The sequence below is a fragment of the Macaca thibetana genome, chromosome 2, assembly GCF_024542745.1.
Source record: "Macaca thibetana thibetana isolate TM-01 chromosome 2, ASM2454274v1, whole genome shotgun sequence".
In the NCBI taxonomy this organism is placed as follows: Eukaryota; Metazoa; Chordata; class Mammalia; order Primates; family Cercopithecidae; genus Macaca; species Macaca thibetana.
This window is the reverse complement of record NC_065579.1, coordinates 31,818,312-31,837,547: the sequence shown is the minus strand read 5'-3', so window position 1 is coordinate 31,837,547 and position 19,236 is coordinate 31,818,312. Positions and strand designations below refer to the sequence as shown.

General features: G+C 38.5%; 2 protein-coding genes and 1 pseudogene across 10 annotated transcripts in view; 1 reads left to right on the top strand and 2 right to left on the bottom strand.

Annotated features, from left to right (window-relative positions):
* Positions 1-19,236, bottom strand: part of DPH3 (diphthamide biosynthesis 3) — a 271,923-nt gene that overhangs the window by 10,404 nt on the left and 242,283 nt on the right. The window lies entirely within an intron of this gene.
* Positions 1-19,236, top strand: part of OXNAD1 (oxidoreductase NAD binding domain containing 1) — a 92,130-nt gene that overhangs the window by 3,336 nt on the left and 69,558 nt on the right. For 6 of the 9 annotated variants that reach the window (XM_050779569.1, XM_050779567.1, XM_050779566.1 and 3 more), the window contains 4 exons: positions 2,219-2,368; positions 4,067-4,193; positions 4,781-4,844; positions 6,494-6,526. In XM_050779569.1, coding sequence (XP_050635526.1) covers positions 4,075-4,193; positions 4,781-4,844; positions 6,494-6,526 — 216 coding nt within the window. In that variant the 5' untranslated portion in view covers positions 2,219-2,368; positions 4,067-4,074. Of the gene's footprint in view, positions 1-2,218; positions 2,369-4,066; positions 4,194-4,780; positions 4,845-5,245; positions 5,423-6,493; positions 6,527-19,236 lie in introns of those variants that run through there. The other 3 variants (XM_050779572.1, XM_050779570.1, XM_050779573.1) reach the window with 3 other exon arrangements.
* On the bottom strand, positions 8,175-9,712 carry LOC126947658 (THAP domain-containing protein 5-like; annotated as a pseudogene).

Sequence of the window (19,236 nt, the reverse complement as noted above, 5' to 3'; positions counted from 1 at the left end):
CCAGTGAGGTGGCATGGATAATGTTAAAATGGCTAAAATTGCTGAAGATTAGAAAGCAGGAAGGAGTCACACCTGAGCCCAGTTCTGCTGATTTCAAGTCAAATGCTCTGTGTATACTACTTGTTTACCAAGAGGAGCCCCTTTTCTTCCTCAGTGACACCTGATTCTAAATTGGCAGATGTCATGATTGTTCTTTGAACTTACTTAATTTCAGTGCATTTGTGCTTGTTGAGGCATTCCTGGCTTTTCTCTGTCAGTGTCCTCTCACACCCTGCCTAATGTATCAGCAAGTTTTGGGGCTCTAATTCCAAAATATATGTCATGTTCATCTACTTCTGCCATCTCTGTAGCTGTTACCTTATTATAATCTTAGACCAGAGTCTTTTAACTGGACTTCCTACTTCCACTCCTGCCCCTCTCTATTATCCTTCCCACAGCAACTTGAGCAGTCCTTTAAAAATATAAATTAGGTCTTGTCCTTCTCCTGATTGATTCAGACTTTGCAGTTGCTTCCCGTTACCCTTAGGATAAAATTCCTACCCTTACTATAGGCTGTTGGACTTCATCTCATTTCACTCTTACCAGCTTACTGCTCTCCAGTCATACTGGCCTTGGTTCCTCTTCACATGTCGGACTTATTTCTGCATTAGGACCTTTGCTCTTGCTGGTCCTTCTGCCAGAGTGATCTGCCTTTAACATTTGCTTGGCTGCCGTTTCCTCATCATTCAGGTCTCAGCCAAGGTGTCATCCCTGGAGAGAGATCTTTCTTAATATTTCCCCCACCTACCCCATCACTCTTACTTCCTTTATCATACTCACCATAATCTATAATTATCTTGTTAATCATTTGTTTACTGCTATCTGTCTCTGCTTCATGATGGCAAGGGCCTTGTGTCTAGTTCTTTATTATATCTTCAAGGCCTAAAATAGTGCCTGGCACCCCAGTAATTGTTGAATGAGCTCAGTATACCTGTTGAACTGAAACCATGTAATTAATCTTAAATGTTAAATTTAATCTGTTGCTTACAGAAGTTTGTTTTACTACATATTTAGTGAGTGTCAGTTTTATTTAGCATTTATTATAATTTTCTGCATTTCAGAAATAAAATTAGTTAAGATTTCTTGGTAAGGGAAGACCTGTGAGGATACAGACATTGATGGGATGTTCTTCTTTATGTGGTTTTAGAAATAACTTGATATATATTGATCTGCTGTGGTTGATTAAATACTTACAGTATGAAACCACTGGACATATTTCAAAAAATCAGCAGGTTTTTAATTTTCTGTATTTTAGGACTGGCATAAAGCTTTGGAAAGCACTTTGAACAGAATTTTATTAAAATGTCCTTTATTTACCAGTAGGTGGCACTCTTGGTCATGGTTATTTTTACAAAATAAACTCGGGATTTTAAAGAGAACTGCTTTTTTTTTTTTTTTTGAGACTGAGTTTCGCTTTTGTTGCCTAGGCTGGATTGTAATGGCACAATCTTGGCTCACTGCAACCTCCGCCTCCCGGGTTCAAGCGATTCTCCTGCCTCAGCCTCCCTAGTAACTGGGATTACAGGTGCCCGACACCATACCCAGATAATTTTTTGTATTTTTAGTAGAGATGGGGTTTCACCATGTTGGCCAGGCTGCTCTCGAACTCCTGACCTCAGGCGATCTACCCACCTCAGCCTCCCAAAGTGCTGGGATTACAGGCATGAGCCACTGTGCCTGGCAAGAACTGCTTTTAAAATTAACATTTGTTTTCCAGTTCAATTGAGAAGGAGACTATTCAAACAGCATAATCATTAAACAATGTATCCTATTGTGAGGGCAACTTATTTTAGCAATAGTTGTCTAAAACATTGAACAGAACAGTATTTCCATATTTAATAATATAGTGGTTAAATTTTATCAGGGAACTTGGCCTTAAGTGACATATAACTGTGTCATTCTAGCCTTTGGTCTACTGTTTCCTGGGGTGGATATCCTAAGTAGAAGGTGTTAAAGACAGGCCAAGGAAGATGAACAAAAGAAGCTGTAAGATAAATAATCAAAAAAGAAAAATGGAAGCATGGAGGGAAGAATGAATGGAGAGCGGGTAATTGAGAGTGGGCTTGTTGTGAGGTGATGCCTACTGATTATAATGAACCTTTCCTTTGGCAGCTAAGAGGTAATAGTGCTTTTGATCAGTTCCCCAAAACGTTGTTATATGTTGTTTTTGCCATTGCAGGAACTTTGCGAGAATTTTAATGCATGGAAAAACTGTCCACGTTCCAACTGCTGTACATCCAAAAGTCTCAGTGTAATAGCAGGACCAAAATATTCTGTCAATCAGCTGACCATATTCTTAATGACTACTAAAATCTCGTGGACTTCTAAAGTAAGTTTCAACTTCTTTCTTTCAGGGATGAAGGTAACATTATTGACTTAGAACATTTAATGGAGAGAAACTACATTTAGTGGTCTTGAATGAGGTCGAAGAGGCCTTCTGCTTTTTTCATTTAGTAAAGAGAAAAATAGCAAGTACCATGCTTATCCACAATGATGATGCAACATACTATGAAAAGAAGAAATGTATCATTTACCTAAAGACTAGTTATGAAGCAGTGAGCTTTTTAATATGATTGGGGTATAACGGAATAAACTATATATGACATATCACCATCAGATTTATTTATTTTTATTTATTTTCTGTCTTCATCTATTGAATGCAAACTCCCTAAGGTTTTTGTTTTCTTCATGCCTGTAGCACCATTGCTTACGCCAGTGCCTGCCACATACTGGACTCTTGATAGATACTTGTTGAATGAAGGACCAAATTAATGAATATGGAGTAGGAATGTAAACACTTAGCTTGAATATTTTGCTAACAGCAATTTATTACAATTAATTTATATACTGCCTCCCAAAAAGCTCAGAGAAAAAAGTATTCACATGCATTTTCATTTATTCTCAAGGTAACTAAGATAGAAAAGGACAGATAGAGCAATGTAACATATTAAATGTGGCCATTTTAGACAAATGTTTAAAAATTGACGTAGGAAAATGATATAAAAGGAACCAAAAAGAAATATCATCTGACTCCTAATCAGTGCATTTCTTGATAGGCTGGTAGTTTTTAGAATTTGAAATGTTGAAGAATCTCTGTGTGTGTGTGTGTGTGAGAGAGAGAGTGTGTGTGTTTAACTTTTTGTTGAAGTTCAACTACAAACAGAAAACTACAAAGATCCTAAGAGGACAGCTTAATCAGTTTTACAAAAAGTGAAAATACTCATGCAATCTGCACCCAGATTAAGAAACAACATTGTCACTGCCACCTCCCAAGGGAAATTACTAACTTGATTTCTGACATCATAGATTCATTTTGTCTGTTTTTATACTTTATATGCTTTAGAATAAAAGAATATCTGTTCTTTGGGGTCTGGCTTCTTTCATTCAGTATGTTATTTGTGATATTCATCTATGTTACTGCATGTAGTTACAGTTTATTTTCATTGCTGTATAGTGTATCTTACTGTGTGAATATATCACAATTAGCTTATCTCCCCTAGTAATGGCATTTGGATAGTTTCCAGTTTGGGCTATTATGAATAGTGTTATTTTTATCAGTTTTGGTTTTTTAATATCTGGGAACCTTAAGCTTCTTGTTTGGGAACCATGGTAAATTTATCTTCCTCTTACACTTTACCTAACAAGAAATATAAAAGACTTATGTAGTGCTCTTTAGATAGTATACAATTATCAGGAAGTTACAAAATCTCCCTTCTTCTATAATAGCATAAGATTAGTCCTGTGAACTTGGTCAGAGATTTTAGAAAGCAATAGAGAACACGAATATTTGATAGCACCAAAAATTACATACTTATATACATAATTGTGGAGATACCTTGAGTCAACTCTAAATAGTGGAAGAAATTTTGTCAAGGTGAAGTTAGGCTCTTGGCTGCTTTGCTGGTAGCTTGACTCATAATAGCACCAACAGAAATCCAAATTCTTCTTCACTGACCTTCTAAAATGGTCTGCTATTTCCCCACTTTTTAAAACAGCAGTTTGAAATTTCAGTTTTATGTTTTCCCAGGAAGCGCCATGGCCTGTGCTGCTGTTATGATTCCTGGGTTGTTGCGGTGCTCTGTTGGAGCCATCCGTACTGAGGCTGCTTCACTGAGATTGACACTCAGCACTTTGCGCCACCTTACTCTAACCAGGTGAGTCATTAAGCCTTCTATGTCATTTGAAGTTGATTTTCAAAACGACCCGACCTGCTGACGGTTGTGGGAGGCCTATCAGACTCCCGGAAAGGTAGCATCTTGGCTTCAGCGTGCATGCTGTCAGGTTGTTAACCCTTTTTTTTTTTTTCCTGAGATGGAATCTTGCTCTGTCACCCAGGCTGGAGTGCAGTGGCGTGATCTCAGCTCACTGCAACCTCCACCTACTGGATTGAAGCCATTCTCCCGTCTTAGCCTCCCGAGTAGCTGGGATTACAGGCGGGCACCACCACACCTGGCTAATTTTTGTGTTTTTGGTAGAGACAGGGTTTCGCCATGTTGGTCAGGCTGGTCTCGTACTCCTGACCTCAGATGATCTGCCTGCCTCGCCCTCCCAAAGTGCTGGGATTACAGGCGTGAACCACCATGCCCGGCCAAAACTTCAGTTAGATGGGCAAATACTGGCCACTTTATAGGATCCATAGCGTTACACTGTATTTAGGATAACCATGATATTTCAGGAAAAACTAATTTTATTATTTTTGTGAAGATAATATGTAATAACTTAATTTTACTTTCTGTTAAAGCATAATGAAATCCAAAAGGAAAACTGATCACATGGAGAGAACTGCAAGTGTCGTTCGACGGGAGGTTTGTATCTTCGGGGTATGACAGGTTTTTCCGGCTACTGGCTTATGGGTAAAGTGTTAGATGAGTCTGGTCCTTTTGAAGGACAGTCGGGAAGTTTGTTATTTTTCTATATAGAAATTTTCTGAGCAGGACATATGATATCTGATTTGAAAAGATGATAGATACTCAAATTTTTTCCCTTTAAACTTGGAATGAATGGATTACCTGTTGATGAAGGGAGTAGAGCAGCAGTTGAGGGAGCCATCCTCACAGGTATGATGTTTAGGGTTATATTTTAGCACTAGAATTTCTTTTAGAGCCTACATTTTATGAATAGCTTACCTTTTTTTGTGTGTGGGGTCTTTTTTTTTTTTTTTTTTTTGCATCATGTCTCAAAGTCTTTGTTCTCGTTCCTACTTTAGAACAATTTATTTCATCAAGGGAGAAAGCACTAACATCTGAGAAAGGAAAATGGACAAGCTCTTGTTATCCTTCTAATGTACAGATTTTTTCCACCATATTCAGACTATAGAAAGCTAATCTACCACCTGAAAGGGTGTCAAGGGCTGAGAAGTAAAGGATCCTCACCCTTTACCTCAGTGAGTAACCCCATTTTTATTTAAAAACATAAATTGGATATTTGATTTTGCTTTTTTGAATGTTGATCACTTATTCAGGTATATTTAGCTTAGGGTTATAAGTCTATTGAAGCTAACAATAAAAATCTATTTCATATAAGGAACGATTATATACTTCTACAAACATAGGCAGAAATTATATTGTCTTATTTAAATTTATCTATTAATAGAAGGATACACTTTAATGTAAAGGCATATTGTTTAGGCCCTACTTTTAAGGCTAACTTCTTTCAGAAAATTACCTTGGGACTAAGGGTATATGTTTGTCGATTCAGCTTAAAGTTCTTTTTTTTTTTTTTTTTTGAGAAGTTTGTAAAATTAGTTCAGCATAGTAGATTTAGGAGCTTGTGGGGAAGTACAGTTTTCACAATGGTAAATCTGAAAAGACCTTTTGGTTTGTTGAAGTGACCAAAAATGCTGATTCCGTAAATGTGAGACTTGTTAGGATTTCTTTTTAAAAAATGAAGGCCTTGCAAATTGTGAAAAAAAAGTGATTTCTCTTAAGACTCTTTCCTGTTGTATTTTGAGGCTGGCGGAATTAGAGCAGAGGTTGAAAATCTTTCTCTAGAAGGCCATATAGTAAATATTTTAGCTTTTTTGGGCCATGCTGTCTTAATAACAACTTCTAATCTTTGATTTTATCATGTGAAAAGAGCCATAGACAGTATGTAAACAAATTTCATTTACCAAACACCCAGATTTGGCTCTGCAGGTAATAGTTTGCTAGTCCCTGAATTAGAGTATTCATTTCAGAATTTTATTTTACATACCAATTAATTTTAATAGCCTGCAGAAACCAAGTGAAATATGAGCAAAAAAGAATCATCATGCATTTACAACAATTAGTGCATTATTTACTGTTGAGCATCAACTGATATTTATTGAGCACCTCCTAATTTCCAGGACCAAAAACTTTTTTGTTACCTTACGGAATTCTCAAAACTATGCCATAAAATAGATAATAATATTTTAAGACAGGTAAGATAGATAGATAGATAATAGTATTTTTTTTTTTTTTTCTTTTTGACACAGGGTCTTGCTCTGTCACCAGGCTGGAGTGCAGAGGTACAGTCATGACTCACGGCAGCTTCTGTCTCCCAAGCTTAAGTGATCCTCCTGCCTAAGCCTCCTGAGTAGCCAGGACTATGGGCACACTACTGTGCCCAGCTAATTTTTAATTTTTTGTAAAGATAGTCTTGCTGTGTTGCCCAGGCTGATCTTGAACTCCTGGCCTCAAGTGATCCTTTCTCCTTGGCCTCCCGAAGTGCTGGGATTACAGGCATGAGCCACCACACCTGGCCAGTATTTTCTTTTTAACAGATGAAAAGAATAAGAATCGGACTAATAGCAACTTGCACAGCATCCATCATAGGCATTAACATACTTAATTATGTTGACTGCCAATTCTAAGGAAACATATTTTCACATTTTTATTGTTGCCACAAAGTCTTTACTTTTACATTTTTCAAATTTGTGTGGATATAAACAGTATTTTTATTTATATCACCATCATTTCTCTTCCTTAATAAAAGACCTTTATCTCCCTAAGGTTATCACCACTTATCTGTAATTTCTTGCTTATTAATTTTAATAAAATTTACGTAAGTGGGAATGTACAGTATTCGGTATTCTGCAGTTTACAGATGAGGCAGGCACATGCTTTAAAGGTTACACCTATTAAGAAGTAGATACTAAGGGCACGTCTCTCTCTGAGTACGCTCACACTGCCTTTTCTTGGGTATGTGCTGGAAACCCTTCTAATAAATCACTGTACTGTCACAAAAAAAAGATATCAACTGTGATTTCTAAAATATACTTAAATATATTTAAAATTAGCCTCATTAAAATTTTTGGTTTGTAAATGTAGCTGTATAACTACAGTATGTTAAGAAGCTTAAATGACTGTGTATTATGATGGTCAGTGACATATGAAGTACCAATACACATATTCTTTCAAGTTTGAAGTACCTCACCTGAGAACTGGGCTAAGGGGCAGTTCCTTAATTTGGTTCAACTGGAATAAAATTATAAAAGGTGTATTTTCCTTTATGTGACAGATATATAACTATAGCCAAAAGATCAGACAGCACAGAATTCAATAAATATTGAGGATAATGGAATAGTTATTATCAAATTCTAGCCAACTTCTAGTATTATGAAAGTAATCTTAGAGAAAACCTGTTCTAACAAAATTATTTTAAGAAAAAGGGAAGGAACTGTAAAGAAATAGACTATTAGAGATCTAGTAAATATTCCTTGTATTTTTATAGATTCGATCTCCTGACCTTGTGATCCGCCCGCCTCGGAGTGCTGAGCCACCACGCCCGGCCGAGGTTCAGTCTTGATAGGTAACTTGCCCAAGCCATATATGCCAGTGGTGAAACCAGGACTGATTGCTGAACCTGACTACTGTTTCAGGTTCTTTTGAACATGCCCTTGTTCTTTCATGTTATGCCCGAATCATATCATTTATTCACTAAATTTTAACTTTAATTTGGAAAACTATCAACTAATAAAACTGTTTCTCTTTAGCACAACTCTCTAGTTTTTCTAAAAATGAGCATTATAAGAACAGGATACAGTTCATAACATTGGAGCACTCTCATAGTTCCTTAAGATCAGAACTTTATACGGGAAAAAGTTCCCTTTATATAAAGTTTGATTTGGCTGGAAAAAGCTTATAAAACAGTCATAGCTTTAAAGCCTTTTTACGCTATATCATAGTGACATCCTCTGTTGTAAAACGTTGTTTTTTATCATCTGACATTTTCTTCAGATAGGCAGTTTTCCTGCTTTGGCTGTCTTATAAGAGCTTCCAAAGACTTCAGTCTACCTATAGTTTATTGTTTGTAGGTCAAGAAGAGTTATCTTCGAATGTAGCTTAGAGACTTTCTGCCAAAAATGTTCTTTATTTGTGTCTTGTCTGCAGTAGGAATGTTCAATTTGTGTTCGAGCGCAGTGGCTCATGTATGTAATCCTAGCACTTTGGGAGGCTGAAACAGGAGGATCACTTGAGACCAGGAGTTCAAGACCAGCCTGGGCAACATAGTAAGACCCAGTCTCTACAAAAAGTTGCAGATTAGCTGGATATGGTGATATGCTTATAGTCCTGGGTCCTCAGGAGGCTGAGGCAGGAGGATCACTTGAGCCCAGGAGTTCAGGGTTACTAACGTGAGCTATGATGGTACTACTGTACTCTAGCCTGTGTGGCAGAGCAAGATCCTGTCTCTTAAAAAAAAAAAAAAGAGTGTTCCATAGTTTACATCCTTATATAAGGAGTCTTCAGTGTCTGTGTCTTCCATTTCCCTGGTTTCTTTTTGGGCAGATATAAAAGAATTAACTATAGGTTTAGAAAACTGGCAATAATAGATTATTTATTTGTGTTTAATTCTTCAACTGTTTGATTAATTGTGCTAAATAAGAATGAATTATCCTGTGCTGACCTGATTTTCATGGAATATTTGTAAAGTTTGGATTAGCAAGATAATTGGTAGTTATTTCAAGCACTTCTTGGGTTTCCAAAGACTGTTGAATACCTTCTGAATTTGAAGTTTTCAAAGTAATAGTTGTAGAATTTAGATATTCAAAAGATGTGTGAAAACCACCTATATCCCTATTTTAGTTAACTGATGTTTTCAAGATAGATTCTGGTTTCCTAGTTAATCTTGTTTAACTAGTTTAAGAGTTTCCTAGTTAATCTTGTTTAATTAGTTTAAGAGTTAACATGTATTTTGACTTGAACCTGGGAGGCAGAGGTTGCAGTGAGCCAAGATTGCGCTACTGCACTCCAGCCTGGGCAACAGAGTAAGACTCTGTCTCAAAAAGAAAAGAGTTAACATATATTTTGTATACTTCTTGGTTTTGGAAGCTGGTGACTTTACCAAGGCAGATGAATCAAGTAATTGCATGTTCAGGGAGCACATCTGTGTTAACTGTATTTTACTTTGCCTCATTTAATACAAGTGATTTTTCTGATTTGGCTTTTAGGCATACTTTTTTCTCATCTTCCAATTTTTTCTTCTGGGTTTGTTTGTTTGTTTTTTAAGAAGGGTCTTTTCCGTGATTGTCTTCAGGCAAAGGAAAAAGTTGTTGGAAAGATACTTTGTTTTAAATATCAAATCCCCGTCTGATGTCAAGAGAGTCAGGAGTGAAATGGTCACTGCATAGTGACTGGTATTTACTAGAAATGCATCAATCTTGCTTTCTATTTTTTTTTTTTTTTTTGCCACTTTTCAAGTGTTTCTTTGTCATTTAGAGGAAATGGGTCTTTATTTTTTTTGTCCGTGGTGATTCATAGAGTAAATCGCTGTCCTATATAGCTGAGTGTCACTTGTATGAGGTCCTGGGAGACCCGGGGCCAGCAAGAGGTGCAAGGTGGCCCTTCTTCCATTTCAGAATTTTATAGGACAAAATTATTGGGACTTTTAGGGGATTATTTTGAGCCAAGTTTAGGTAAACTACAAAGAAAGTTAATTCAGACTCTTTAGAATTTTAGTGCCCACAAGTCAGAAAATTACAAATCCAATCGTGGTACTACCTCTCAGGAATTTTTTAGTTGCATCTCTTCTCCTCTTCTGTTTCTCTTTCTTTCTTTTCTTTTCTTTCTTTTTTTTTTTTTTTTTTTTTTTGAGACAGAGTCTCGCTCTTGTTGGCCAGGCTAAAGTGCAATGGCGCGATCTTGGCTCACTGCAACTTCTGCCTCCTGAGTTCAAGTGATTCTCCTGCCTCAGCCTCCCCAGTAGCTGGGATTACAGGTACCTGCCACCATGCCCCGCTAATTTTTTTTTTTTTTTTTTGTATTTTTAGTAGAGACAGGGTTTCACTATGTTGGCCAGGCTTGTCTCAAACTCCTGACCTCGTGATCCACCCACCTTGGCCTCCCAAAGTGCTGAGATTACAGGCGCGAGCCACCGCTCTCGGCCCTCCTCGTCTGTTTCTAATTTCCCTTCTTCTCCCATACAGAATAAGAACTGCGAAGAGTTGGGAGGAACTGGAGAAAGCTAGGTGATATCTGGCTTTCTCGGCAGTATATGGCCATTAGGGACTTGCCCCAATTTCCAGAGGGTGCTTCTAGCCATAGAGTAGGGGCGGGACCTTGGACTGGTTGAAATGAATGGCACCTCAGGTTTGGCCATGACAGAACTGGATCAGCTTCTCATAGTCACGTCTTCCACTCTTACCTTTAATTTGTATAGTGAGTGTACTTTACACATGTTATTTGCTCTTCAACTGAAGTCCATGAGGTATCCTAAGGATACGATGTCAGGTGGATTTTACAAAGAGGAAGCAGGGCCTAGGACATGTCTCTCAGTGGTGAAGGGAAGCTCCAGCTCAGAATTCCTGGGCTCAAGGACTGTGCTGCTGCTCTTGGAGTCGACAGAAAATGGAGTACTCACCCAGAAATGTTCTTTTGGTTTTGGGTATTGTATTTCCTCTGGAAAGCTTACTGAATGACCGTTTATGATGTTTATGCTTCTTACTTGGGACTGTAACTGTAAGTAGTCTGAGATTGTGCTGATGGAGGAAACTGAACTCTGAATTGAATTACATTGGAATGTTTGTGTTTGAGTTTTATTCATTTTATTCTTAAGAATCAAAAGAATAAGCAGTCTGAACCCTAGAAATGTCAAGGAGATAAGGGTAGAAATATTGTAATGCAGTAAGAATTGTTCAGGCAAGACACATTTTACTGGAGGGGTCATTCCGTGCTTGGCCTCTATAGACTTGGCCTACTGAGCAGGATATGCTCTCTTCATCAGTTTGTTGGGAGAGTTTGGCAGTGAAAGAATTTAAATTACTAATTCTTATGCATTCATTTGTTCATTTGGAAATGTGCCAGACCTTGGGCCAAATCCTGGGGTTACAGCATTGAAAATGATAGATAAGCCCCTGTCCTCAGATTTTAATGGGACTCTGATCAGAAGATTTTATGCACCTAATTGATTTTGGAAAACTTTCTAATTCTTTTTCTGTTGTACTAGTTTGCCTTTAGAAGCCTATGTCTTTTTCTACTGTATCTTATGTATATATTGCCTTTTTGTTTACAAAGCACCAGATTATACAACATTGATTCTCAAGTAATCAACATTGATTACTTGATTCTCACAACCATTCTGGGAGGGACATGTAGGGATTTTAATTTCTATTTCACAGATGAAGGGATTAAGAGTCAAAGATTTATTTAGGATGACCCTGCTTTCTCATTTGCCTGAAATAGTCCTGGTTTATGCCTCTTGTTTCTGGTATAATTGTCAGTAGCACTCACTTTCACACTCAAAATTATCCTGTCTTGAATGATAAATTATATTGTTGTCCTAAGTGTAAAGGACTTGTTCAAGGGACAAGGACTCAGTCCTTGAACTCAGATCTTTGATAATAGAATCAGCTTTTTTTTATGTTACAGCAGAATATGACACTGTTTAGACAGACAGGGTTTAATTGAGCAATGTGTTACTAGGCATGAGAAAGGAGGGAGATACTGATGGCAGAGTGGTTAGTTAATAAAGTCAAATGGCTGGGCCCCTGGGGCAGATACCTTGGGGATCCTACAGTTCCTGGTGCTGATTTTCCAATGCTCATAATCTGCTTGTGGTCTCATAATCTGCTGAGGCTTGGGTTTGAATGGGATGGTCTGCTTAGCTGCAGAGTGGACTATGTCCCAAGGCTAACCTTTACAGTTCTCTGCTGGTCATCACCTATGCATTTCAAGGAGATTGCGGTAGAGTGGTCATCTTCAATTTGAGGTAGGGGGACATCTTTTCAACATGCATTGTTTCTCAGCAGTTGTACCTGTAATTTGCTCTGGTTATTGGAGCTTGATGGTCAAAGACCCTTTTGGAGATTGTCCAGCCTGGGATGAGCAACTTGGTACTTCTGGCTTCACCACACTGTCAGCAGTGACAAAGCAGAGTGGGTGGAGAGAAACCTCAGGCACTCACTGCCTAAAGATAGTTGTAGGGGATATGGGGGACTGGACTACAGCTCTTAGAAAAACTCCCAAGGAAGTATAGTCTGATGGCCCTGGCAGCTGGCCTGTGGCCCCTAGGGGTATGTAACTAACTCTGCTTTGAGTTGAAGGCTACAAAGAAAGGGAGGCTCCTTGGGGAAAGGCCCAGTTTAGCAGCTCGGTAATCATAGTATCTAGCACAGTGCTGGAGAAAAAAAGAGTTCTGTGTTGGCTGTGTTAAATTTGAAATGGAAATTGAACAGGCTATTGGACATGTGAGTTTAGAGTTTATTGCTGGAGATGAAAAGTTAAGGCCGTGTAGAGAGTAAGGGAAGAGGACTCAGGACTCAGCCCAGGAATGTGTCAACAGTTACAGGCCAAGCAGAAGAGCAAGGGCCAGCAAAGGAGATGGAGAAGGAGTGGCCAGCCAGACAGGAAGGAAATCAGCAGAGTGTTCTTGGAGTCAGGGGGAAGAGTGTTTCAAGGAGAGAGGGGCCGACTGTGCTGGATTCTGTTGAGAGGTCATCATTGGATTTACCAAAGATATTAGTGGGTGACCAGAATGACTGGCTTTAGTACATTACTGAGGGTGAAAGCCTGATCAGATTGTGTTGAGGAGAGAATGGGAGATGAGAAAGTGAAGACAGGACCATATGTAACTCTTGAAATGTTTTTTTTTTTTTCTTTCTTTCTTTTTTTTTTAAAATACTTTAAGTTCTAGGGTACATGTGCACAACGTGCAGGTTTGTTACATATGTATACATGTGCCATGTTGGTGTGCTGCACCCATTAACTTGTCATTTACATTAGGTATATCTTCTAATGCTATCCCTCCCCCCCACCCCCTCCCCACAATAGGACCCAGTGTGTGATGTTCCCCTTCCTGTGTCCAAGTGATCTCATTGTTCAGTTCCCACCTATGAGTGAGAACATGTGGTATTTGGTTTTCTGTTCTTGCGGTAGTTTGCTGAGAATGATGGTTTCCAGCTGCATCTATGTCCCTACAAAGGACACAAACTCATCCTTTTTTATGGCTGCATCGTATTCCATGGTGTATAAGTATTCCATGGTGTATATGTGCCACATTTTCTTAATCCAGTCTGTCACTGATGGACATTTGGGTTGATTCCAAGTCTTTGCTATTGTGAATAGTGCCGCAATAAACATATGTGTGCATGTGTCTTTATAGCAGCATGACTTATAATCCTTTGGGTATATCCCTAGTAATGGGACGGCTGGGTCAAATGGTATTTCTAGTTCTAGATCCTTGAGGAATCGCCACACTGTTTTCCACAATGGTTGAATTAGTTTACAGTCCCATCAACAGTGTAAAAGTGTTCCTATTTCTCCACATCCTCTCCAGCACCTGTTGTTTCCTGATTTTTTTAATGATCGCCATTCTAACTGGTGTGAGATGGTATCTCATTGTGATTTTGATTTGCATTTCTTTGATGGCAAGTGATGATGAGCATTTTTTCATGTGTCTGTTGGCTGTATGAATGTCTTCTTTTGAGAAGTGTCTGTTCATATCCTTTGCCCACTTTTTGATGGGGTTGTTTTTTTCTTGTAAATTTGATTGAGTTTTTTATAGGTTCTGGATATTAGCCCTTTGTCAGATGAGTAGATTGCAAAAATTTTCTCCCATTCTGTGGGTTGCCTGTTCACTCTGATGGTAGTTTCTTTTGCTGTGCAGAAGCTCTTTAGTTTAATTAGATCCCATTTGTCAATTTTAGCTTTTGTTGCTGTTGCTTTTGGTGTTTTAGACATGAAGTCCTTGCCTATGCCTATGTCCTGAATGGTATTACCTAGGTTTTCTTCTAGGGTTTTTATGGTTTTAGGTCTCTAATCCATCTGGAATTAATTTTCGTATAAGGAGTAAGGAAAGGATCCAGTTTCAGCTTTCTACTTATGGCTAGCCAATTTTCTCAGCACCATTTATTAAATAGGGAGTACTTTCCCCATTTCTTGTTTTTGTCAGGTTTGTCAAAGATCAGATGGCTGTAGATGTGTGGTATTATTTCTGAGGGCTTTGTTCTGTTCCATTGGTCTATATCTGCTTTGGTACCAGTACCATGCTGTTTTGGTTACTGTAGCTTTGTAGTATAGTTTGAAGTCAGGTAGCATGAAATGTTTTAATGTGAATGGGAGCAGAGAAATGAGGTGAAAGCTGGATTAAAGGAGAGGCTTGTTTTGTTTGTTGTATTTTGAAAAGCGGCAAAGAACTCAAGTGCCTTGATTTAAATCTGCTTTGCCCCTTACTGGCTCTGGGACCTCAGTTTTCTCATACGTAAAATGGGGATATAATAATATCGGCTTTCTAGAGTTGTTGTGAAGACTGACTGAATGAATGTATGTAAAGTGCCTGATATATGCTAAGGATGTCTGTAGGTGTTTGCTGCTGCTGCTGTTGTTACATGTTACATGAGGTAGGAGATCCTAGAGCTCATGTGTGTTCTGGTGGGGAGGGTGGAGAGGGTGTGATGCAGGAGAAAGGATAGTTGCTGGAAGGGAGGCTTGAGAAGACAAAGAGGAGACCAGCCCAGGTGGACAGGTTAGCCTTTGGTAAGAGTAAAGTGAGTTTAGTTGTCATTCCAGGGCAAAGTGTTAACCAGCATAAGCCATTTAAGAAGTTAAATTGTGTGATTGATGGAGAATTTTGTGTCTACCTTTGTTAGTAAATCACTTGAGTAAAATCTGCTTCTAGTCAGATTCCTAACATCAGATTGATACTCTGCTACCATTTAAATAATGCCTCTGGGTCTTGGTGTCTTTATGTGTAAAATGACTTATGATTCTTGATAGTGACTAAAGTTTCTTTCAATTCTGAAATTCTCTGAACCATACCTACATATTTGTTTTAGGTCATCTCTAGTCATGGCTTTGCCTAAAATTTTAAGCCAGAAAACAAATGAACAGGAGTGAACAGGGAAAGCTAGCCAGGTTTCCAAAGAAATACCTATTTCCTGTACAGAGACTTTTGCACTAGCGGTGACATCAAAATATCCTACATAAAACCAGCTTTTTAAATAAGTGTGATGAAATTTCCTCTTAGATGCTGACTCTGCCTAGGCATTAAACATGTGTACTAGTAAAGTTGGCAAATGTGTTGTTATTTCACTGAACACTGGAAGAGCATAAATGTTGTTTTATGGAAAACTTCATTTCCTGCCATGTGTTTTAACTTAGGACGTGGATAGTTGAGGTTTCAGTTGTAAAGTCTTTTGATCCATTAAGTATAAAAGCAAGTACAAATGATAAAAAATATATTTTCTCCACTATGTTTTGCCTATCCAATAAAAGAATAGCATATAACAAGGGCCACAATTACAGGTCCTAATTATATGGACTAGCTTTTGGAGTAAAATAAATATGTGGTCTTCAAAAAGACTTTGTTAATGTTTTTAATCCACATTGCTAGAAATCTATATAGTATACTGCGTTTGTGTTAAGCAAAATAGTAAGAGGGAAGCATGTCTTTAAATATAATGAATTGTGCAGGTGTTTTGTGTTCCAGATATAGATAAAACAATTTTGTCCAGATTGTTAGGATAAATAGCAGTAGGTACATTACTGTTTGTATTTCAGGTTGAGTAACTCTAATGCAAAAATCTGAAATCTGAAATGCTCCAAAATCCAAAACGTTTTGAGCACTGACATGACACTCAAAGGAAATGCTCATTGGAGCGTTTTGGACTTCAGATTTTCACATTAGAGATGTTCAACCTATAAGTATAATGCAAATATTCCAAAACTGGAAAAAAAAAAAAAATTGAAATCCTAAACACTTCTGGTCCAAGCATTTCAGATAAGGGATACTCAGCCTGTGATACCAATCATAAATGGATCATAGACACCATCCAAATGAAAATATGGCTTAACAGAAAGTATAGCTTTTGTTTCCTTCCTCATTGAATTTTACATTTGGACATTGGGAAATGACTAATGCTTCCATTTCACATAGTCTAGCACTTGATCGTGATGCATTCTCCGCTATCTCAGCTGAAATTCTGCTTCGTATCTAGTTTTGTTAAGGAATTTAACACATGCCAGTTAAGCTGTCAGAAATGAAATAATCTAGCTCTAGGCTGTATTTTAACAGATTATTGTATCAAAAGAAAAAATGAATGTTTATAAAATAACATTTCTTTCTTCCTTTCCTTTCCTTTTCTTTCCTTTCCTTTTCTTTCCTTTCCTTTCCTTCTTTCTTTCTTTCTTTCTTTCTTTTTTGTTGTTTTTTTGAGATAGGCTCTCACTTGGCTCACTGCAGTCTTGACCTCCAGGCTCAAGTGATCCTCCCACCTCAGCCTTCCGAGTTGCTGGTACTACAGGTGTGCCACCATGCCTAGCTAATTCTTTTTTTTTTTTTTTTTTTTGTAGAGATGTAGGTTGCCATGTTGCCCAGGCTGGTCTCAAACTCCTGGGCTCAAGCTATCCACCTGCCTCGGCCTCCCAAAATACTTTTGTAGATGTAAGAAAAGGGGAATAATGAAGTAATAGAGACCTCTGATGATTCTCATTACTTGTCTTTGTAACAAGATACTTAAAAAAGAATGTGTGGCAAACAGAGGAAAATACCAGTTCTACTAAAGAAAGCTCTGCTCTCCGTGACCTCTCCCATACTTTTAAACATGAATTTGGATTTTCTGTAGTGTTCTCTTCCCCTACGCACCCAGCTTAAAAAAAAAAAAAAGAAGTGCTCCTGAATTCCTACCAATCTTTGTTCTGGAAAACAATTTTAAGTGACTTTAAGTTCAAGTTTTTATTCATTCTGCAGATACTTACTGAGCCTTACTGTGTGTTGGGCCCTGTGCTTCATCTAGGGAGTTGACTAATATGTGCTGAATATGGTCAGAAAGGCAAAAACATTATATTGGTAGAGTTGAGAGTATGAAGAGGAGAGGGAGGACCTCAGGCAAGGGAATATTACTTGAGCAGGGCCTAGAAGGGTGAGCAGAAGGTTGGCAGAACTGAGAGCTTGGCGCATGCTGAATTACCTAGGTAGGGTTTTGGGGAAGAGCAGGTGTTAGGTACCTTTGAGGACCAGCAGGTTGTCCAGTTTGGCTGAAAAACCACAAGCACAGTGAGCCAGGAGGAGTCCCAAGTTGGTATGAGTTAAACAAGACTTTTAGCTTTTTTTTTGGTAGTTGAGTGGTAGAGAGCCCTTTAAGGTTTTTAAGCTGGAGAGTAACTCAGTGAGGTTGGAACATTAGGAATATTTGCTTGTTGGCTGCTTTGAGAGACAGAAGGAGGAGACCAAGGTAGTATTTCAAGTGAGAAGAAAGAAATTCTCAGCTTAGGGTGATGGCAGGTAGGCAAGGGAAAGAAAAAACATGAGCTAAATTTATGGAATTTGGCTGTGTTCGGGACAGTATACCAGAAAGAGTCAAAGTTTGTGTGTGTTTATGTCAACTGAAAATGTAATTGACTGTGTTGAGTCCAGGATGCGTCCGGAATTGAATACCTGGTAATGGAAAGAAGCTGATTTTGCAAGGCCCTGTGAGGGCAGGTGCAGCCTTCTCTCTCTCTCTGCATACCCTGTTCCCCAGTTTTAGGCACCATGCTCAATAAAGGTTCATGGAAGGAATGGCTTGGGTGGAGTTCGTTGTATGGCCTAAATGAGTGTACCATTGGAGCAGAACCATCAGATGATTTAGAGAGGGTCAAGCTAACCTGGATTTGAATCCTGACTTGGCAATTTCTAGCTACATGATCTTGAGCAAGTTACTGAATCTTTCAGTTTCCTCATCTGCAAGATATAGAATAACAACACTGTCTCTTGGGATATAATATGATTATTCATATCAACTGAGTGAATGAATGCACATAAAATATTTAACCTAGCATCTGGTATATACGTGAGATAAATGATCCTCAGGCATTGGCTGTTGTTACTTATGGGGAGTGTTGATATCAGCTTGTGACTGGCAGAAAAGTAATGACGAGTTGTCAGCAGAGGGTGGGAGGAGATTAGTAGTCTGTGAGTCCTTGAGGGCCTCAACGTGGAGTGGCAGAGGGAGTAGGAGTGAGGCAGTTTAGGGAAAGCTCCTGTGGAAGAAGTGAGAGAAGGGATGGTAAAGGAGAAAGACCAGGTCAGTGATAACAGGGGGGGACCTGAAAAGTTCAGTATCAGCTGTCCCAGACAAGGAGAATGAGTCAGTGTGGAAAGTACCAAATTCAGAGAGGTCAGGGAGGGTGAGAACTGAGACTGGACATTGAGTTTGGTTGTTCAGAAAGACCCTGACCAACTGTTAAAGGAGAAGTTGCAGGAGCGCAGAAGCTGGGTTACCTGTGGTTAAGGAGAGCATCAAGGAAAAAGGAAGATTCTGTGGGCTAAGGAAGAGCTGATTGTCTCAGTAGAGGAAGGGATGAAAGGCAAGATTTCTAAAATACATTCAAGACAGTATGGTTTTTGAGTTTGCACTGGTAAAAACATGTACAAGCCCACCACACCACAGTTTCTTGTTGTCCATATGAGCAGTCTCTCTGAGATAGATGTTCAGTGCTCAATCTTTAAGGTCCTGGTGCAAAAGCATTGGTATGGTGGCTTATATAGTTATAAATGAATAAAATGTAATATATAATATAAACAAATACTAATTTAAGACAATGAAATACAGTCATGTGTTGCCTACTGACGGGGATGTTTTGATAAATGTGTCATTAGGTGATTGTCATTGTGCAGACATCATAGAGTGTACTTACACAAACCTAGAGGGGATAGCCTACTACACACTTAGGCTACATGGTATAGCCTATGGTTCCTAGGGGACAAACCTGTAAGCATGTTACTGTACTGAGTATTTCAGGCGTTTGTAACACCATGATACTT